General features: G+C 39.9%; 1 protein-coding gene across 1 annotated transcript in view; it reads right to left on the bottom strand.

Moving 5' to 3' along the window:
- The window catches only part of LOC113425314 (solute carrier family 12 member 3-like), a 57,786-nt gene that overhangs the window by 28,970 nt on the left and 5,896 nt on the right, over positions 1–22,920 (bottom strand). The window contains exons 2-9 of the mRNA XM_026687406.2: positions 10,974–11,278; positions 9,501–9,644; positions 8,953–9,028; positions 7,436–7,531; positions 4,044–4,183; positions 3,077–3,187; positions 1,380–1,491; positions 313–443 (exon numbers count right to left, since the gene is read on the bottom strand). Of these exons, the coding sequence (XP_026543191.1) occupies positions 313–443; positions 1,380–1,491; positions 3,077–3,187; positions 4,044–4,183; positions 7,436–7,531; positions 8,953–9,028; positions 9,501–9,644; positions 10,974–11,252 (1,089 nt within the window). The 5' untranslated portion in view covers positions 11,253–11,278. The remainder of the gene's footprint in view (positions 1–312; positions 444–1,379; positions 1,492–3,076; positions 3,188–4,043; positions 4,184–7,435; positions 7,532–8,952; positions 9,029–9,500; positions 9,645–10,973; positions 11,279–22,920) is intronic.

Raw genomic sequence — 22,920 nt, 5'->3', positions numbered from 1 at the left:
TGAGATGTCTTCAAAAGAGAAAAATAAGAAAGTCCAGTTGCCTCTTGAAAAAGCACCTTTGGGACATCTTTTTGCTACGTTTTCTACAGACTCTTGCTTTCTGTGAATCTGTTACCATCTTTTTTCCCTCTACTTTTAAATCCTTTCCTTTGAAAAATGCCCCGGAAATATTTTACTGATAAGAGAATATTAATCTTTAAGGGAGACAGACAAGCAAGAGAAGAAGACCAACTCAGCTCCATTGTGTTTTGATGCAACCTGCAGCCAAAAGCTACATGGAAAGCTTGAAGGAAAGCTGCCAAGCCAACCTACCTTCAAATCTCCTGAAATATTGGCCCCAGCCAGGATCCCAGTGGCTGAAGGGAAGAAGATGGAGAACATGCCGAAAAAACTGCCTGATTCACCTCGCCATTCAGGCCTGAGGTTCTCCAAGAAGATGTCGTCTTGAAGGAGAAAAGAATTTTTTTTAAAAAAAATAAAATCAAGTGAGCACCCCAAAAGCCCCTGAACTTTTTTTTTAAAGGCTTTTCAAGAATCCAGATTGTAGAGCTGCCTTAGACAGAATCAAACGATTTGCTTATCTGCTTTAATGTGGTTTGCTTTAATTAGCAGCAGCTCCTTCAGATCTGTCTTTTTCATTCTACTTGATGACTCAAAAGACGGGAACCTGGAACTTCAGTAGGGCACAGCAAATGCTTGATACCTGAGTGCTTTCCCTTGTCAAAAAAAATAAATAAAGGCTCTAGTCCTCATGATTCCAAATAAAGGGACATTCTGAATATGAATATAGGAAGCTGCTTTACTGCGTCGCCATACTCAGCCTGGTTAACCATGATGTACTGAACAAACTAGAGTTGCCTGCATTCACAAACCAAATTATTACCCATTACTTAGTACAGAGGTCTCCAAACTTGGAAGCTTTAAGAATTGAAGTCCACAAGACGTAAAGTTGCCAAGTTTGGGGACCTCTGACTTAGTGCAGGCAGGGGGCAGAGAACTGTCTGTCTTTGGCTACTGATGGCCAGTATTGTTTTAGGCAAAACTTGTTCTTCATCTGGGTCCATTGAAAGTCCCATGGACAGAACCTGTGACCTTCAGTGGGCCTGTTGGGATGTGTACTTCTGAAATTCAGTTCTTCCTGAATATGCCAAGGTTTGCAGTATTGTGCTATGGGACTGCACAACATGTTTGAAAAATTGCAGAGTGTGCAGGAGTATAAATCTTGCAACTCTTTAAAGCAGCTATGTCTCAGAAGATACGGTTGCTTTAAAGAGGAGGGTAGTATTTTTATTGCTGCCTAAACTGGGTAGCCATGCAACCCGTATTATATAAATATGATTCTGTCCAGAAGACCAAGAGTTGCAGAGTATGAGTCTTACTACGATAGCTGAAGTAGCCTTTGGCCATTCTCTCTGGGGAGGCCGGGATTAAGGTCCCGATGAAATAGTTGACGAAGGATACCATGATGACAAAGAAGAAGACAACCTGAGCCTGGAAAGAGAATCAAGAAGAGAACAGATATAAAGGCTTCATTCCCAGCTGGATCAACTTCCTGATCCTGGTGTCAACTTATAAAACATTCCTATACCTGTTTTAATAGTTGCCATTAAAAAGAGGGGGGGAATCTGGAAGAGCAGTTGAAAGTGGAAGTACATTCCAACTCTTATCTTTAAAAGATTGTAATTAAAATACCAGAGTTTTTGCCCGGAATATATTTAATTGGAGAACGTGAATGATGATACCCAGCCAGTGAAGGTGCTCAATAGGAGAATCTGGTTTATGAGACACCCGGGGGGTGGGGAGGGAAACAGGGTCACAGGTGAATGTAAATTATGTAAGCCAGAGTAGGCTTGTTGTCAGGATTCATACAGGACAGTGCCAGTATGTCGCCTCTAATGAATCCTTTGAAGATTTTTGAAGTTTGGCTTGAGGATCATGATTTAATTAGAGCGATTGCTGGAATTCTGACACCTGGATTTCATGGGAGTCTTTATTCAATATATATGGACTTTACCTGAATTTGATCAGTTGTTTTCGTTGACTTGGTTAGATACAGGTAGTCCTCAACTTATGATCACAATTGAACCCAAAATTTACATTGCTATGTGGGACCTTTGTTCAGTTTTGTCCCATTTTATGACCTTTCTTGCCACAGTTGTTAAGTGAATCACTGCAGTTGTTAAATTAGCAATGCGAATCTGGCTTCTCCATGCTTATCGGAAGGTCACAAAAGGTGATCACGTTACCCCTGGGACACTGCAACCATCATAAATGCTACGCATCTGAATTTTGATCACATGACTGTGGGAATGCTGCAATGGTCGTGAAAAAACAGTCATAAATCCCTTTTTTTCAGTACCGTTGTAGCTTTGAACGGTCACTAAATCAACTGTTGTAAGTCAAGGACTACCTGAATACCCTTTGTGCAGTTAAAATCGACAAGGTTCTCTGGGTAGACAGTGTAGCTTTGCAGTATCCAAAACTAAGATTTATCCTGAAATTTTACCCCATCCCCCTTTCTAATCTGAGGATAGTTTGATTATTTCTATAGAGATCCAAAAATCAACCACCTTTGCATAACTGATTTAATTTATTGTTTCCCTCCCTCAAGAGTTTTTGCCTAACAGTCGATACCACAATTCTGCTTGGCTCCTTTTAAAGATTTCAACAGCTAACAGCACTGCTTCTTGGCCTGTGCTGTTAATAACTTCAATCAGTTGTTGCTACCAAAAAAATGATATGATAGCAATCGTATAATAAAGCGTATACCACAACATGAACAGCTTTGCCAGATAATTATCCATAGATCAGTGTTTAATATTCAGAAACAGGTCTGGCTGGTTTTCCTGTTCATAATCGTTTGGGAAACCTTCCCAAAATTGCCCACACATTGGATTCAGTCCTTCAGATATCTGAAGGTTGTTCTTTCTGAAATTACCACATGATACTTCAATCCAACATGGAGACACAACCCACAATTCCTTGGCTTTCCTCAAACATCTTCTCTAACCACTAAGATCTACTCTCTCCTTTGGACTGGCTGCCCACCCCAACATTAACGGGTCTGCGCCATTACTTTTGCTTCCCATTTCATGCCAGCCAAAGCGATTCCAAGGAGGACGGTTACAGTAATCACGCCCACGATGCGGATATCATTCGTTGGATCAGTCATCACGGCATCAAACTCCTGTGGAAAGACAGAAGGGGTGAACATTTCCTTCTCATCAGCTTCGTCCTCTAAGATTCCTTCCCATCAGCTTCCCTCCCATCAGATTCCTCCTTTAACAGCCTTCCAGATTCATTGCTGCTGCTATCCACAGATGGATAGATTGATCTGATTAGCCCAACAATGCTGTGTATTCTTAAATGGTGAGAAGAAGCAGTGGGGGAAGGGAGGGAGGGAGGAAGGAAGGAAGGGGGAGGGAGGGAGGGAGAAAGGAAAGGGAGGGAAGAGAGGGAGAGGGAAGGAAGGGAAAGAAGAAAGAAAGGGAGGGAAGGGAAGGAAGGAAGAGAGGAACTGAAGGAAGAAAGGAAAGGAAGAGAAGGAGGGAGGAGATGTAGTGGTAGAGATAGAAGTTGAGGGAGGGAGGGAGGAAATTAAGGAAGAAAGGAAACAAAGGAAAGGAAGAGAGAGAAGGGGGGAGAAGGAGAGGGGGAGGGTAAAGAGGAGAGGAGAGGAGAGGAGAGGAGAGGAAAAAGGAATAAGCAAATCTGCTTTAGATACTGTAGAAGTATGAGATCTGTAAATTGGAAAGTAAAAATGGCTTTATCGGGAGCTCCAAGGAATCACCCCATAATTTGCAGAGATAACTTACTATTCAGCAAAGTGCTAGAACAGTATTTCTTAATCTTACCAACTTTAATATATTTGGACTTCAACTTCCAGAATTCCCCAGCCAACATGCATCCATTGTTACAGCATGCTTCCCATGCTGCTGAGGGATTCTGGGAGTTGAAGTCCACATATCTTAAAGAGGGCAAGGTTGGGAAGCCCTGAGATAGATAAACAGAGAAAAGACAAGCATTGTTTTTTTAACACATACCACCAGCAGGTCCTTCACTGTTTCAGAGAAACCCACTACGTGCATAGCTACAGCCGCAGCATTGGCAAAGGAGAAGAGAAGACCAATGGATCCACCAAGTTCTGGGCCCAAACTGCGAGAGATCAAGAAGTAGGTTCCCCCTATACCCAACATAAGCAAAATAAAGTCAGTTTTATTTTCCCTATCACCAGATCAGCCCTACTAGTGGAAAACAAATCACTTATTTTAAAAGTAATTTAAAATCAGAAGTAGAAGGTTTTGCACACTGGAGAAACTTTAATGCAAGTAATGTTTATTGTTGAACATTAACAAGGCTAAAATATATGAAGAATGGTTGCAGGAATTGGTTACATCTACTCTAGTGGAAAGAAGGATAGGGATGACATTATAGCAGTATACTAATATTTCAGGGGCTTCCACAATGAAGAGGAGTCAAACTATTTTCCAAAGCACCTGAAGGCAAGACAAGAAGCAACAGATGGAAACTAATCAAGGAGAGAACCAACCTAGGCATCTTCCTCCAGCAAAATTGGCCAAAATGTATCAAAATATATCACCTATCTGTTGGAAATGTACTCAAGAATACAGATCATATTATCACGTATGGTGGAAATGTAGAAAAACCCAAGAGCTTTGGCATAGAATTCAGAGGTGGCTTGAGATGACAGGGAAAAAAGTGGAATATAAACTGGGATTTTTCTTACCTGGAATTATAACAGAAAAATACAAACAAGAGATGATTTACTTAATAATACATGTGATCACCGCAGCAAGGTTAGCTTTTGCTCAAAAGTGGAATGATAAAGAAATTCCCAATGAAGATGAAGTATTAAAAAAGATTTGGACTTGCACTGAGATGGATAAATTAACTTTGGAAATAAAAGACAAAGACGAAACAAAATACTATAAAGTATGGGATAAATTCTACCAATGGTGGAAAAAAGGAAGGGTCTGGAACTAAAAGACAGGAGGACTGGCAGAATGGATGAATAGAAATAGAAAATGTTGTATAAATGTATATAAAACATGTACCTTATGCCATAATATGTATGACAAACAGGATTGTCAGGACGATCACACCACGTCCAATGTTTTTAACAATTTATTCAATAATTTTTTTGTTAAAAAAAAGAGAGAGAGAACAACCTGGAACTAAGGAGAAACTTCCTAAGAACAATGTGAGAACAATGAATGAACAATGAACAATGTGAGAACAATGAACCAGTGGGACACCTTGCCTTCAGAAGTTGTGGGAGCTCCATCACTGGAGGCTTTTAAGAAGATATTGGATTGCCATTTGTCTGAAATGGTATAGGGTCTCCTGCTTGATCAGGCGGTATGCTGGGCTTTATTCTTAAATAACATGTTTACTACTTAGGTCCACATTTTATGAGTCTTTGCTTCTTGACTGAACTGTAAAATTCAGCAGGGCTTGGAAGGGACAGTTCCAGAGTCTGGAAGTCAGATTGAGAAGTCTAACAAGCATGTAGGAAGAGCACAAGGCCAAAGCGAAGGAACATGTTCCTAAAGTGAGATCGAGCTACATAGGACAATCTGGCAGACTCTGGGTGGTTTAGAAGAACTAAGCAGGATTGGATATGGTTAATACGTGGGCGGTAAAATTGATCTACCCTAGGGCCATAATCTAGACTGGTAAATCTGTTTCACCAGGAAGTTGAGGGGGAACATTACAGAAGAAGACATTGCCCAACCCCTCCCCATAACTACATATGTATCTGCCTATGAAGTCACCATGAAATCAAGCAGGACTTAAAAGAGATATCAGCTAACTTGTCGCTGATGCTGCCCAGGGAAAGTGAAGCAAATCAATGCTATGGGGTTGAGAAAAAGGTTGCATGGAAGAAAATGGGGATGAGGAACCAGAATTGGACCTTAAATAGTAATGAGACAGAACACAGAATAGTCTTGTAGTCCAACCCTTGCAGAAAACCCTATTCCAATTCTGGACAAACGTCTATCCAATGTCTCCTTAAATATCTCCAGTGATGGAGCACCAATGACTTCTGAAGAGAAGTTGTTCCTCTGATTAATTGTTCTCAGTGTCGGGAAATTTCTGCTTAGTTCTAGGTTGGATTTCTTCTTGGTAAGTTTCCATCCATCATTTCTTGCCCTGCATGAAGAAGCACCCATGGTGCTGACTCTTGGCCTCTTTCCATCATAGTTCCTGGACTTTTCAAATCTTCTACATACCACTATCTTTAGCCATCTTCCTTCCAAATGTAAAGAAATACATCACCCCGCCAGTGGTGGTATTCAATTTTTTTTACTACCGGTTTTGTGGGCGTGGCTTGGTGAGTGTGGTGTGGTTTGGTAGGTGTGGCATGGCTTGGTGGGCATGGCAGGGGAAGGATACTGTAAAATCCCACTTCCACCCCACTGCAGGGAAAAGATACTGTAAAATCCCCATTCCCTCCCCACCCCGCTAACCTGCTTTCCAGCTCCATTCTCCTATCCAGGACAACAAAAGAAGACCCAGCAGATCAGCTGGGACTCCGATCAGCTGAAGAGGCAATGAATAGATGGTGGCAGGGCCAACCAGAGGCGGCATTTACCAGTTCTCCGAATTACTCAAAAATTCTGCTACCGGTTCTCAAGAACCTGTCAGAACTGGCTGAATACCACCTCTGCGCTCAACCACCCTTCCCCCTCAACCTTGATAGTTCCTTTATCTGGTGTCTATTCTAGTTGGACCAGTTGGACCCCACAGCTTAACTTGATCTGGATTCCTTGGAATGTCCCACTCTAGAGCAATTGCATTCCCAGGTGAAGCAGGTCAAATAGGATTGAGAGGTGCAAGGACTGGGCAAGGAAATATTCTCTAGAATTAGAAGTCTCTAGTCCAGTGGTTTCTAAATGTGGCAACTTTTAGACTTGTGGACTTCAACTCCCAGAATTCCTCAGCCAGCTGGGCAACTACTGCATGGCAATTTTAGGACCTTGGCAGACTTGGGAATTCTGGGAGTTGAAGTTCACAGGTCCTAAAGTAGCCTTAATTGTCCACTCTTGCATTAAACTTATGCCAGCTGTGCTGAAGATGAAGAGTTTAAGTACCTTATAATAAGCTCTCACTCTTAAAATTTAAAAAATGTCTGCATGTTCCTTTTTTTAACCAGCTCCCCTGAACTCTATTCAGGGCCCCTTGAATTGGCTTCTTGGACTCTGACCAGGTTTGTACTTTGACTTTGTCTCTTTCTATGCCTCCTGACCTGGAACTCTTGATTACTTGGTATACTGCTTATAGGACAGCTTTACCTGAACTGCAGAAACCTGAACGGCCATTAGAGGGCAGCAAAGAGATAGACAGAGTATCCTAGGCCAGTAACTGAGCCAGAAAAGGGTTTGTAAGATTGTAATCCCAAAAGATTGTTTACCTGCTTTGACTTTGCCGTTGGTGGAAATTGCAGAGATGGAGAGACCAGTAATACTGGTCACCACAGAGGACATGAGAATGATCAACCAGGTTAACCCTGAAGAAACAAGGAACATAGTTTGGCACTCCGGAAGCATGGCTCTCTAACATCCATGGCCTAATGTATGTATTTAACAAACAGGTAAGTATTGTGGGTTTTTTTTGCAATACAGGTAATGCTAATTTATTGACTGTCCTGTTTAGCAATCATTTAAAGCTATGATGGTGTTGAAAAAGTAATGTTATGATCAGTCCTCATATTTATGACCGTTGCAATATTCCTGTGATTGCCATTTTTGAGTTTCAAAATTCTGGCATGCAGTTTCAGAGAAGTCAGTAGTACATTTGCAATCACATGATGTCTGCTTAACAACCTGCCTGACTAATTTAATAACTTCCGGAGGAAATGAGGTCATAAGTTCATCACTGTCATATGATGTCTTCCTTAATGACTGTGTTGCTTAGCAACAGAGTTGCAGGCCCCAGTTGTGGTTCTTAATCGAGGATTATTAAGCTGTAATTATTCAGCTAAGACTATTACATTATTTCGGCCTTGTTTTCTCTCCCTTTGAATGCAGCTTGATTCGTTTTTTATTACGTTAAACAATTTGTGAAGATGAATAGTCATTTTCTGCAGACAAAATGCATTTGAATGTACAAAATGCAATATTTAAAATATATGTTTTTTCCTCCCTGCATGCATAGGTAATCCTTGACTTACGACCACAATTGAGACCAACATTTTTGTCACTAAGCGAGACAGCTCTTAAGTGAGTTTTGCCTCATTTTACAACTTTTCTTGCCACAGTTGTTAAGTGATCCATTAAAGCTGTTAAGTTAGTATCACCGTTGCTAAGTGCATCTAACTTCCCATAGACTTTGCTTCTCAGAAGGTCACAAAAAGGGATCATGTGTCCCCAGAACACTACAACCGTCATAAATATGAATCAGTTGCCAAGCGCTGGAATTTTGATCACCTGAGCATAGGACTGCTGTGAAGGTCGTTAAGTGAGAAAAACGGTCATAAGTCACTTTTTTCAATGCCATTGTAACTTCAAACGGTCACTAAACAAATGGTTGTAAGTCTAGCAGTATTTGTACATGAGATAAAAGTAGTTACAAACCCATATCAAGACCTGACTATATATGATTTAGGAACCTGTTTTTCAGTAGGGAGAAGGTGAAATCAAGAAAATAGTTGCTCCCAAAGGTGCTTTTTCATGAGGCAACTGGACTTTCTGGTTTTTCTTTGAAGACGTTTCGCTTCTCAAACAAGAAGCTTCTTCAACTCTGACTGGAACGTGACTCATTTAGTAATCAGAACTGAAGAAGCTTCTCGGATAAGAAGTGAAAGGTCTTCAAAGAAAAACCAGAAAGTCCAGTTGCCTCATGAAAAAAGCACCTTTGGGACAACCATGACCTGGATGACTGAGAATCTCCATAAAAATAGTCCCTCATTAATTCCACAAAGTTTCTTACCTATACCAGCCTGGGCCGTTATCCACGGCAAACGGAGATAAAGGATCACACCCCAAATATTCAACATGCATCGGATCTTCAGAGGAAAAAAAACATGAGTGAAAATCTGGGAGTGTTCACAAAGTCTCATATTATTATTAACTGCATTTTTATCTCACCTTTATTAGTTTTATAAATCAAGACGATGAAGATACACCTAATATGGCTTCCTCCTCTTATTTCCTCACAACAACAACCTGTGAGGTGAGTTGGGCTGACACAGAGAGTGATTGGCTCAAAGTCACCCAGCCAGCTTTCATACCTGAAGCAGGACTGGAACTCCCAGTCTCCTGGTTTCTGAGATGATGCCAAAACCACTAGACCAAACTGGTTCTCATTGGCATGTTTTTTTTTTTAACTTAAAATTGTTAAGAAACCAGTAAATTAAGGATCCAACTCAATCGGTGGCATCCCTAGACTTAGTTTCTTCCCAATTATGGTTCCTACGTTCCTACTGATCCCACCCCTCCTGGGTCAAATGAATTCACACATTGCATTGAGAACTTTACCATAACTCCCGTCACCCAGCCAAATCGGATGGGCCCGGCTTCCGGTTTAGGGTCTTCCACGTCCTTTTCTTCCCCATCCTTCGAACTAGATTCTATATTGGGGTCAGTACAGTCTGGGCCCCCAGGATATGCCTGCCCTTTCCCCTATTTAAACCAAAAGAGAAAATAAAGAAGAAAAGAAGTTGATATTAGATCCAAAGTGAATCTCCTAAAATTCTACATATTACATTTTATAGTTGCTCTCCTCTCTGGGGCTCTCCAAATACACTTAATTTTGGCTCCATTCTTTTCCCAAAGTGTGACTTCGTTGAAAAAGACGGATGCTTTTTTTGTGACCCATGGAGACTCAACACACTGAGTTAAATCATGATTTATTTCAATCATGCAGAACAAAACAACTGAGTTCCTATACTATACAGTGCTGATTCGAGTTGGGGTTTGCTCGTCCATGATTTAGATTTTTAAAAATCAGTCCAGGCTACATGGCTTATAAAACCATATGGTTTGGCATGTAGGGCAGTGGTGGGATTCAATTTTTTTTACTATAGGTTCTGTGGGCGTGGCTTGGTGGGCATGGCTTGGCTTGGTGTGCGTGGCTTGGTGGGCATGGCATGGGAAGGATACTGCAAAATCTCCATTCCCTCACCACCCCACTAACCTGCTTTCCAGCTCCGTTCTCCTGTGCAGGGCAACAAAAGAAGACAAAGAGATCAGCTGGGACTCGGGAGGCAGAGAATAGATGGGGGCGGGGCCAGTCAGACGTAGTATTTGCCGGTTCTCTGAACTACTCAAAATTTCCACTACCGGTTCTCCAGAACTGGTCAGAATTTACTGAATACCACCTCTGATGTACGGAGAAGCTAGCAAATTTTTATTCTGCGTTCCACAATTTAGTGCACTGTATAAAAATAATCTGTTTCACACATGATCATAGGCCAAAATTGGCAATTTGGAAGACACAATGATTTGCTTTACACTTTGCACAAAGACATGGTTATTCTAATTACAATTTATTAAAGAAAATGCAACTGGCGGGGATCTCATACCAAATGAACCTCTAAAGCATGATTTGTAATGATGTTAAAAATCTGGCAGTTTGCTAAGTGTAAATCAACAAACCACCTTAGGGTTTAAATCAACGGTTGAGTCAATCTGAAATAATAACAGAATAACAGAGTTGGAAGGAACCTTGGAGGTCTTTTAGTCCCAACTCCCTGCTCAAGCAAGAGACCGTTCCTGACAAGGGGTTGTCCAGTCTCTTCTTAATTTGGCAATTTTCTTAATAATTTGGCCATTTTAAGCCAGTTTGTAACTTAGTGTTTCATGTGAGCTCAGGCAACTGAAGTTTATTAAACCATGATTCAAAAAACCACTGTTAGGTGTGATATGTATAAAGTCTCTGTAGCTAATGTTATCATGGAAAAGAAGGTCAACTTCTTTTCCCCTGATCATTATGGAAGAGGACCCTCTTACCGGTTCTGCATTCCTCAGCATGTCTAAAGTAGGCCGGATCTTCCGACGTCCAGGAGGTGCTGAGAGGGCATAAAACTCATAACGAGGACAAGCATCAATTGAAGTCTCATAATCGGGGGGTGCTGAAAGAGATCCGTTTTCTTCTGCTTGCGTGGAAGAAGGAAGATCTGGTTTAGGAGTGTGGTTGACTTGTTCCGAGGAGGGACCATTTTGTAATTTTCGAACTTTGAAGCGTCCAAAAGAAAGGACAGTCTTATAGGATGAGGAATTTTCTTCCATGGCCTTCTTAGAATTGTTCCCACCTGCTAGGAAGAGAAAGAACAAATATTTGTTTATTTTTTTCCTGCAAGGCTGCTTCCTTTGATTATATCCCCAATTTAACAAGCCAGGAGTTAGGAAGACATTCATGATTTGACCCATCCTGGGCCATCTGATTCAAGCCAGTATTTTAACTGCTACACTGTCTCTCTTACTAAGAGCTGAGGCTACAATTTAAGTTTAATCCTTGTTGAACAATTCCAGGACTCAGAAATGTATTCATGTGATAATTCTTCATCCCCAAATTTTAAGCCACACAAGAGGGCCCTGAACAAGGTAGAAAATTTATCTTCATAGACATCCTTGTGCACACATAATGTATTTCTTGAGCAAGGGAAAAAGCTCTTGGCTGTAATTATACAGATGCTTCTTATTATAAGTCACCTACCCAATAATTGAACTTCTCTGACACATTAACCATGTATTTTAAAATACTGCAAAGGATTAGAATTTAGAATTAGAATTAGAAGAATTTATTCCATAATACAAGACAGATAAAAACATATAAAAGCTATTTTTAAAACACTCTTGTGATTTGGAATTTGGTATCTTGGATAAAGAGTTGTATAAAATTAAAACAAACCCACTGAATATTTACAAGTACATTTGGTTCTGCTAGCCCTCCTGGGAAAGGAAAAGTTATATATGGCTCATATTTTTTTCTGTGTATCTGTTCCTGAAAAACAGAAATGTGTGTTTTTAGATCAAAACTTAAGATTTCCATTCCAAAACACCCAGTTCAAAATAATTCATGCATGCTGTTAAGTGACACCAAAATGATTCAGCTTTCTATATGGTTTTTTCAGGTCTACTTGAACTATGTTCATCACAAAGCTCTCTCTACTGTTCTCTTTATTTTTACAGCTGAAAACTACTGCCTCTAAACTCAAGTCTGAACCTCTTGTTTCCATGCAGCCATGAGATACATATCATGTTTTCTAATCCATTAAATAAAGGAAGAGTGGCAAAGGATAATCATCCATAATCAATCAAGCTTTATCTAGGTTATTGACCTGCATAAAATACTATTACAGGATGGTAATTTACCACCATCTCTACAATGTGCAGTAGAAAATGAGCTAAATTTTAGTGTTACTGCCACAACTATAAAACAGCATCACAAATATAAATCATTAAGACAACAGTGCAATACAGTACAGTTTAAAATAATGTGATATAATGTTAATATAAATTATAAAAAAAACCTATGGAAAAAAATAGCAAAACATCAGAAATATTAGCCAAAGAGTATACAAACATTGTATTGCTAAAATATCCTGGTAAAAATATAATTAGTATTGATATTAAAACTATATAAGCTATGATGAAATGGCAGTAGAAAATGTTAGTACGCACTTTATAAAAAGCAATAGCAGTAAAAATGGCCATGTTAAACAATTAGAAATAAAATCAATTACACAATAAAGTCAGTACACAATTAAAAGCACGGGCTTCATCTATTTTGGTCTTGATCAAAGTATTTTTCAATTTAGCACATCAGGCTATCAGATTTCCATCTTGTGAATTTTTCTAGAAAAAAGGAAGGAAAGAGGTATACTATCTAAGCTGAACTAATTCATTTACCTCTCAGGTAGGAACTACAGCAGCTCCCTTATAAGACCATATAGAAATATATCAAATCAGAGGTAAATCCCATTGAATTCAATGGATTTTCTTCCAGGAAAAAGAAAAAGCTGAAAGAAAACGTCAACATGCAAAACATTTAAGTCTGTTCCAGTTATGTTACAGTATTAGTCCATGGAGAATATACCTCATATGAAAAAGATGAAATTAATTCAATCAGGTTAGCTGATGAAGAACAAATAAGAGCTTTGTGGCACTTTAAGGATGAATCTGATTTGTTGTGGTATAACTAGCCACAAGACCGCAAAAGTTACGCTATAATAAATTAACATTCTTTGGACTAGACTGCAAGAGTAGTACAATCATTCTCTTATTTAAGACTCAAAACTCTCATTTATGGGGGCAATACATTTTCCTAATAATTAAATATATGTATTAAATATAAAATTAAAACTAATTAACTATATTTATAAAATATATTTATAAAATATATTTTAATATATTTCACATATTATACCAACCTTGGTTTTTCATTCAGCAGTATTTATTTTTCCTTCCAAAAGATACAGGAATTGCAACAAGAATTATTTTCCTTAGGGATGGCCAAAAAACCAAATTAATTATATATACTATGAGTGAGTGAGACACAGAGAGAGAGAGACAGTAAAAATCTGTTCTCTCACATTTTTGTATTCGAATATCTCCAAGAACTGCCCTGAAAATAGATGCCTGAAAGGTTTACAATTCTGTTTCCCTCCGATTTGGCCTTCACTCCTCAAAGTCAAAATGGAAAGAAGTTCTCCAGCCTAGGATAGATGCTGCACTGGATTGCTTAAAACAGAGGATCGAGAGGAATAAAGGCAGAAAGCACGAGACAGCAGGGAGCAGGTGAAGAACAGCCCAACTGCAAAGACCCAAGAACTAGGAATGAGAGCAGAAAGAAGTCCCAGAAACCAGGAGATGAGATGGAGGCTCAAGTGATTCTGTACCTGCTCCTTCAGCGTCTCCACACCAGTCCTTGATATCTTATCTCTCACCAGCAACAGGTTGACCTGCTATCTCTCCTGACTTATAAAGGCTCCTGATAAACGCAGGCCCAGCTCTTCTAAACTGGACCCAACAGCTCCTGGCTGCCTTGATCCCTCCTATCCATCATCCACACCTCCACCCCCCCCTCTCCAAATAGACAAACTTTCCAAATGCAAGAAGGAAAGATGGGGGGGGGGAGGCAGTGGGGGGAAGGTTAGGGGTGGAATTGAAAGAACATCCTCCCCCTTTCTTGCACATAACATAAGAAGTTAAGCGCCCTGTTTGCTCGCCTTATCTCCTGCCCCTGCAGCGTTCTTTCCACTAGCCCATTTGTACAAGGCAATGGAAACTTAGAAAGACAATGGAAGGCTGGAGGAAGGCTGGAGCCTCAGGGATCTGTCTGGCTGGGTGTGTGGCTGGCCCGTGTGCAAGGGGTGGGAATCGGGGCAAAAAGCAGCAGGATCCAAGAATTCAGACTTCAGACTGAGTCTTGCAGGCAAGCTTAACCGAATGACAGAGTTGGAAGGGATCTTAGAGGTCTTCTAGTCCAATCCACTACTCAAGCAGGAGATCCTATAACATTTCAGACAAATGGCTGCCCAGTCTCTTTTTAAAAGCGTCCACTGATGGAGCACCCACAATTTCTGAAGGCAAGCTGTTCCACTGGTTAATTGTCCTCACTGTTAGGAAATTTATAAATCCCTCCTCTCCTTAATTCGTTTCCAGACACTGCTTCTTGTCTTCCCTTCTGATGCTTTGGAAAATAGGTTGATCTCTTCTTCTTCTTTGTGGCAGCCCCCCAATATTAGAACACTTCTTCTATCGTGTAGCCTCTAGTTCTTTTCACTAGATTAGACATACCCAATTCCTGCAACTATTCTTCGTATGCTTTAGCCTTCAGCCCATAATCATCTTTGTTGCTCCTCTCTGCACTCTTTCTGGAGTCTCAACATCTTTTTTTTAATATTGTGCTTCAGGTTAAGCCATGCTTCTCAGCCTTGCGAGTCCAGGGACTTGAACTACCCATTAAGGCATGCGGTAGAGAAAAGAATGAGGCTAGGGTTTTGCTTAATTGATTTATATTCCAGCTTTGGATCCAAAAAGGACAATCTAGATGGTGGAGAAGATCTGAATGAGCTGAAATATTATTAAAAAGAGAGACAGACTGACCCCAAATAAGGCATTCTTTCAAAAAAACCCTCACAAATAAATAAATAAATAAAACAGAGCGCACGGTGGAACAGAGACTTTGAAGTTAATTCAGGAAACTAAAGTGGATTGCACATCAACATGAACAGACGTGTTTGCCCTGATCTTACAAAAGTGTTTCTCAACTCATTGTACACAAACCACAGCTGGATATAGAGGCAGCTCAGGTGGGACAGTAAATCCTTAAAACCACACTGCTTTCCAAGTCTTCCCAATTGATAAATGTAATAACACAACACTTATAAAAAATGAACATATAGAGCTAGTGTTAACGGAAATATTCGTTAAGTAAATTTTGCTCCATTTTATGACCTTTCTTGCCACAGAGTTGCTAAATGAATCTCTGCGTTGGATAAGTGAGGAACCCAGTTGTTAATTGAATCTGGCTTCCCCCTTGACTCTGCTTGTGAGAAGGTCGCAAAAGGGGGATCCCATGACTTTGGGACACAGCAACGGTCATAAATATGAACCAGTGGCCAAGCTCCTGAATTTTGATCATGTGATCATGGGGATGCTATAAAGGTGGTGGTTGTGGAAAAACAGTCCTAAGTCACACTTTTCAGTGCCGTGGTTCAATGGTCACTAAATGAATACTCGTAAGTTGAGGACTACCTGTAATGTGGAGAGAGAGAAGGTTTACTTTTCACTCACTGCAGAAAGCAAGATGGTGAACTCAAACTTAAAGGCCACACACAACAGGCACTATATAAATACCACACATAGAATAGCCCAAAGCACACAGTCTGCCAGAGAAAAGTTCCCTGAGGGATGGGATTCAGCACAAGTACCGAAAGCCCGGAAGGAAGACAAAACCTCCAGTTCTAGTGACTGACGCAGATTGGATCCGGCAACATTACCCTGGGATATGTATATTCGCCTTCATTCGTGAAACTTAGAAGCAAGAAGGTTCGTGGCAAAACTTTTTTTACCTGCTCCATAATAAAAACTCTGGATTTTTCTGCTAGCACTTGTGATAACCAGAGGCCTGGTTTTTTTTAAAACCGAGCAAACAAGTTCTTGAAGATTTAGGCTGTTTCTTAACTTCCAACAACTTTTTCTCAAAAGGCAACTGGACTGAGTTTTTTTTTTTTTAAAGAGAACAGTCCAGTTGGCTTTGAAAAAAAAAGCGCTGTTTTGAGGCAACTATGACCTGGATTACCGAAAATCTTCTTAGATCTTTAAAAGGGTGGGCTTCAACTCCCAGAATTGACTTACAAAGCTGATTTATGACTGGCTTTGCAAATCATGCTAAATCATGATAGGATTGAGTGGGACTTAGCTTAGAAGATTATGCCAACTGGGACAATATGATTTAAACCCCCTCTCCCCCATGTAATTATTACCAAACCTTGACTTAGCAAATATGCAAACCAGACAACCTTTCAGCCCTCTTCCCTCAGAGGATTCTTAGGTAGATAAAATTAAAGGGGTATGTGTGGCTATATTGTTTTCAGCTATTAATACCTTTAAAGAAAGGTGAAAAGCATCTCTTATCCATGGAAGAGACAATTGTCTTAGTTGAGAGTTTCTTCTCTCCTTATCTGTTCTAGCATCCTGAGCTCTGGGTATAGAGATTCAGAATACATAACCATTAGCATCATAATAGCCTCATGTAAGTTCAGGGTGTGCCCAAGATAAGGATTTACTAGTTAGTTCCTTTTCCCAAAAAACTTTTTAAGTTTCAAAAGAAGATAAAATGCAAGGAAATATAAAAAATAAAAATAAATAAAAGGAGGGTATCAAGAAGCCAAAATTGGGAATTCAAGAAGAAAAGTGTAGAAAAGAGTAACTTCCAAATTTTTTTTGTACAGATGCAAGAATAAAATATTTGTTTTGCTCTAAAATGAACTTTAGCACACAATATTCCTACAATCGTAAACAGTTCTAACCCTCCAATCTCAGAGTTAAAAGTTTCATTTCTTTCACCTTCAAGCAAACAGTTCAAAATTGGTTTCCAAGCAGAAACACAGCTAGGCAAAGTCTTTTCTTTAATCAAAATAGTGAGTGTCATCATCTCTGCTACTCCATGAACTGCATCATCCATTCTTCACTTGTGGGAATATGGAGTCTTCTGCCTCTATACCTATGAAAGACTTGTGCTATTTGCTTCATTGTCATCCATAATTAGGACTGCAGAAAAAACAATACCAACCTGCCTTCAATTGAGGACAAGTCAAAAAGAGGGCCGTGAAAATATTTACAAACCCCTCACATCCTGGACATAAACTGTTTCAACTCCATCCCTCAAAATGACGCTATAGAGCACTGCACACCAGAACAACTAGACACAAGGACAGATTTTTCCCAAACGCCATCACTCTGTTAAACAAATAATTCTCTCAACACTGTCCAACTATTTATAAAGTCTGCACTACTATTACTATTAATCTACTCATCACTTCTTATCACCCATCCCCTCCCACTTGTGACTGTATGACTGTAACTTTGTCGCTTGTATCCTTACGATTTATATTGACTGTTTCCTAGCATGATTTGATTGCTTATTGTACCCAACCCTAAGTGTTGTACCTGATGATTCTTGACTCTTGACGAATGTATGTTTTCTTTTATGTACACTGAGAGTATTTGCACCAAGACAAATTCCTTATATGTCCAATCACACTTGGCCAATAAAAGAATTCAAATTCTAATTGTCAACACCTCAATTCCTCTCCCTTTCCTGCTCTTCAATGAAGTTGATAAAATACATGATTTTTAGCCATTTTACATTCATTTGTTTGGCTTATTCCAATTTAAGGTGACAATTCCTGGAAAGCAAAATGTCCTGAGTATTTTTGGCTAGCTCAATTAAATGAGCATCAAGGTTTTGGGGAGGGCAGGACAAAGTCCCAACTAAAGAAATTCCAAAGATTTGTTAGTATTTTTCCTTGAAAGTTCCTGGACATGCCAGTTGGATGCACAGACCTGGAACAAAAGTGCAGAGAAAGAGTGCAGAGGAGACCAACCAAGATGATTAGGGGACTGGAGGCTGAAACATACAATGAATAATTGCAGGAACTGGGCATGGCTTGTCTAGTGAAGTGAAGGACCAGGGGAGACATGACAGCAGTCTTCCAATATATGAAGAGTTGCCATGGAGAGGGGAGGGTGGTCAAGCTATTTTCCAAGGCACCCAAAGACTAGATAAGGAATAACAGATGGAAGCTGATCAAGGAGAGATTCAACCTGGAAATAAGGAGAAATTTTCTGACAGTGAGAGCAATCCACCAATGGAACAGAAGTTGCCTTCGGAAGTTGTGGGAACTTCATCACTGGAAGCTTTCAAGAAGAGATTGGACTGCCCTCTGTCAGAAATGGTGTAGGGTCTCCTGCTTGGGTAGAGGGTTGGATTAGATGGCCTACAAGGTTCCTTCCAACCTTGTTAATCTGTTAAAAAGAGTCCCTTTTCCCACAGTGAAATCCACTTAGAAGATGTCATTATAAGTAGCTGTGATAGACTAAACCAGAATTTCTCAACCTCAGTAACTTTAAAATGGGTTGACTTCAACTCCAAGAATTCCCCAACCTGCATGGTTTACTCAGCAGGTAATAAGGATTGCAGAACCATAATGGGCAGCTTTTTAAAAGAGACTGGACAGCCATTTGTCTGAAATGATATAAGTCTCTTGCCTGAGCAGTCTCTTCTGTTATTCTGTTATAAATTATGACATCCATATTATAATAATTAAATCTACACAGTATAGTTTGCCAAAATCAGATTTAGTCTGTCTTAATGTGATGAATGAACAAGTCCAATAACCTATTTCAATGTTACCTATGGATCTTCTTGGATGAATATGGAGTTGAACCTGGTGTCTTATCCAAAAGTCTTAAGCGCTCCACCGTATTGTGTGACTGAGATTGCTTTGCCAAATAACCAGTAACCCAAACTCTAAATAAAGCAATTGAAATAACTAAGTAAATATTCCAACTGCTCTTTTAATTACCACACCTTTAACAACAATATGGAAAAAATATTCAAATTAAACTTTGCATGAAAGCAAGACAAAACACCTGTTTGATTGTTCCTTTACCAAAGGCTCCAGTTTCAAGCAGGAGAGGAGAAAGCAATTGGCAACGGGTGGGATCCAACTGGTGTAACTACTGGTTCGGTGATTTTACATTTTGCGTAAAAGGTGGAAACTAACCAAAGAGAGAAACAACCTGGAATTAAGGAGAAACTTCCTAAGAGGGAGGACAATTAACCAGTAGAACAGCTTGCCTTCAAAACAATAATGAAGATTTTAAAGAAAAGCTGGACGTTAACTTGTCTGAAATGGTATAGGATCTCCTGCTGAGCAGGGGCCAGCTTTATGCTGATTCTGATTTTGATTTAGACAAGGCACTGCTGAAACCCTTAGCCAAGGCAGGTCCTTCTCCTTCTCTACCACCCCCCATGCCATTATTTCTGAATACCCTGTCGGCAGGTGTGATTATTTCTTTTTTATTTATTTATGTTTTGGGTGATTAGGAAACTCTTTATCTTTTTACACCAGGACTGAAGAGGGTGTTTTATCTTTTTGCATATCTCTTCTGAAGTTCACAGAGAACAGAATTAAATCAATCTCTGAAAGGAAGTCTTTCATGCCATTCCATGCCTTGCTCTTTTTGATATATCTCCTGGCAATAAGGGGATTGCCCTAAAGTGGGTGGGGTGAGGTGCGGTGGGGTGGGGTGCTTGGAAATCATTTTCTTAAAATTTCCCTTTCTTGAGCAACACCACTAATGTCTTTTTGGCAAGATAGCTGAGTTGGTATATCATAGTACAAAGGAAAAACCTAATGAAGATTCATCTGGTATAATTCACCAATTCTAATGAGCTTTCCAACAAATATATTATTCCTCCACCTTGGAAATACAATAACAAACCTAAACGAAGCCAAGTGAATGTTCAATATAGATTCAGAAATGGGAAATTGACTATTCATTTTTTATTTATTTTTTTAAATTATTTGTGTTTTTCCCACCTTTATTATTTTTGCAAATACCTCAAGAAGATGAACATATCCAACACACCTTCTTCCTTTTCTCCCCCACAATAACTACCCTGTGAGGTGGATTGAATTGAGAGAAAGTGGTTGTCCCAAAATTACCCAGCTGGCTTTCATGGCTAAGATAGGACTTGAACTCACAGTCTCCTGCTCTTTAGCCTGGTTCCTTAACCATTATACCAAACTAGATCTCTCAAGTCAAGATGGCAAACATGTACAACACACCTTCTTCTACCTATGTTCCTCACAACAATCCTATGAGGTGGGTTGGGCTGAAAGAGAGTGATTGATCCAAAGTCATCCAGCTGGCTTTCATGGCTGAGGCGGGACTTGAACTCACAATTTGCTGGCTTCTCATATCTTAATCACTACTCAAACTGGCTCTATTCATACAAGGAAAAAAAATGCAGAATGAAATGAAGATAGAGAGTCTTGGTGAAATAAGACACCATAGAATTGCATACATACCTTTCCTTTCTCGAAAAACCATTCCCTAAAGAAATGTTTTGCTAAGTCATTGTTTGCTATAGGTTAACTTTACACAACATGTAGCGAGGTACACTGTGATTTGCAAATCATAACACCTGTATTTGCATGCCAAAATAAAGCCAAAACCAAACAACCGTATTTATGACCTAGAATGATCTCAGCCAAAGGATCTCCATATCAAAACACTCAAATTTAATTGTAATATATTGTATATATACACACATACACTTCCATGGTAAGTCAATAATACGTTAGATATACAATTGTACTACAATTAATATCACTGTGGGGTAATGTCACTTTGCTGTTGCTGATTAACAACTATTTAAAACAACCTGAACTAAAAATTGATTACTAGTGGAATATGAGTCAGTGATGTCAAATAGCTACAAAAAAAGTCAGATGCATTTCCATAACACGAGTATTGTTTCCCAATCATGGGAAGTCACAATTAAACTTTTTCTCATACACTAGAATCCTTCCTTGAGTATTGCATTTAATCTTGGGAATACCATTTTAAGAAAGATTGATATAAATTGCAACAGATATGGCAAAAAGCAACAATCTGAGGATTGGAAACTATATTCTGTGAATAACTTTAAACAAACTGAGAATGTTTGGTTTCAAAAAGATCACAACTGGAGTACTACATCCATTACAAAGAAGATGTTGAGACTTTGGGAAAAGTGCAGAGAAGTGTAACTAAGACAATTAAAGGCTGGAGACTAAAAAGAATGTTTGCAGGATTTGGGTATGGCTAATTTAGAGAAAATACGAACTAGGTGACACGATGGCACCATTTCAGTATTTGAGAAGTTGCCACAAAGAGGAGAGAGTTAGCTTATTTAGCAAAGCACCAGAGGGGAAGACAAGAAACAATGAATGGAAACTAATCAAGGAGAGAAGCAAAGTGGAATTAAGGAGAAACTTCCTCACAGTGAGGACAATTAACCAGTGGAACAGCTTGTCTTCAGAAGCTGTGGGTGCTTCATCACTGGAGACTTTTAAGAAGTGGCTGGACAGCCACTTTCTGAAATGGTATAGGGCCATGATGGCAAACCTGTGGCACGCATGCTGGAAGTGGCACACAGAGCTATCTCTCTGGGCATGGCAGCCATTGCCTATTGCTCTTCCAGGTTCCGGCACATGCATGTACATTAGCAAGCTGGTCTTTGTGCATGCAGGAATGTTGGCAACCAGAAGAGCAGCTCGCCAGTGCGCATGTGCATGCCAGGAAACTGAGCTTCCAGTTTCCAGTGCAACTGGTCTTCGTGTGTGCATGCACACCAGAAACTGGAAGACCAGTTGGCTGGCCCGCATGCATATGCCGGAAACCGCAACCTCAGCTTCCTGGTATGCGCATGCATGCCAGGGTACTGCTCTTTAGTTTCCAGCGCTCTAGTGCGTGTGTGCTGGGGAGCTGATCGTCTGATTTCTGCTGGTCCCACATGCACTCCCGTTTTGGCACTCAGTGCCGAAAAGGTTTGCCAACACTGGTATAAGGTCTCCTGCTTGAGCAGGGGGTTGGACTAGAAGACCTCCCAGGTTCCTTCCAGCTCTAAATTGAATTGAAAAAGGTGAAAAGTGAGAAGGGATATGGGAGCATTCTTCAGCTATTTGGACAATGGCTTACAGAAAGTGCTTCAGTTCTGTTCTATCCTGTTTCAGAATGCAGGGTTTGGAAGTTACAATTGCCCCTCTCAAAAAATAAATAAATTCAACTCATTTCAGCAATTGAACCAATGATCCAGAGTGGTCATATGGATGTGTTCAAATGGAAGGCAGGTGATCATGTTTTGGAGATGCTTCCCAAGGCAAGGAGATTTGGGGTTAACAGAGTTGAAAGACACTTTGGAGGAGTTCTAGTCCAGTGCTTCTCAACTGGGTAACTTTAAGATGCATGGACTTCAATGCTCAGAATTCCCCAGCTAGCCCATGCTCCACCACCTGAGGTTTTTAAGAAGAGATCAGACAGCCATTTGTCTGAAATGGTATAGGGTCTCTTGCTTATGCAAGGGGTTGCACTAGATAAAACCTCCAAGGACCTTTCCAATTCTTGTAATTCTGACCCCAAACATCACACTGTTTTTTATTTTTGGTTTTTTTAAAGTTCAGTGGAGATATATTTCAGGAGTGCAGGTCCATCTGCCGTTGAACTGAAAGTTGTGGTCATGTGCAAAAGCATTTTTTTTGATCAGGCAACATGGAGGAGTTAGAATTTATTAGAGGGTACAACATTTCTTTTTCTAAATTAAACAGAGGGGGGGGGATTCTTATCACTTTGCATATGTGCATTACCCAACAGCAAAAGAATGTCTCGCTCACAC

The sequence above is a fragment of the Notechis scutatus genome, chromosome Z, assembly GCF_049901735.1.
Source record: "Notechis scutatus isolate UNSWTSFEM ecotype Mainland chromosome Z, rNotScu1.2, whole genome shotgun sequence".
Lineage (NCBI taxonomy): Eukaryota > Metazoa > Chordata > Lepidosauria > Squamata > Elapidae > Notechis > Notechis scutatus.
The sequence above is the reverse complement of the archived record's forward strand: the minus strand, read 5'-3'. Positions and strand labels throughout refer to the sequence as shown.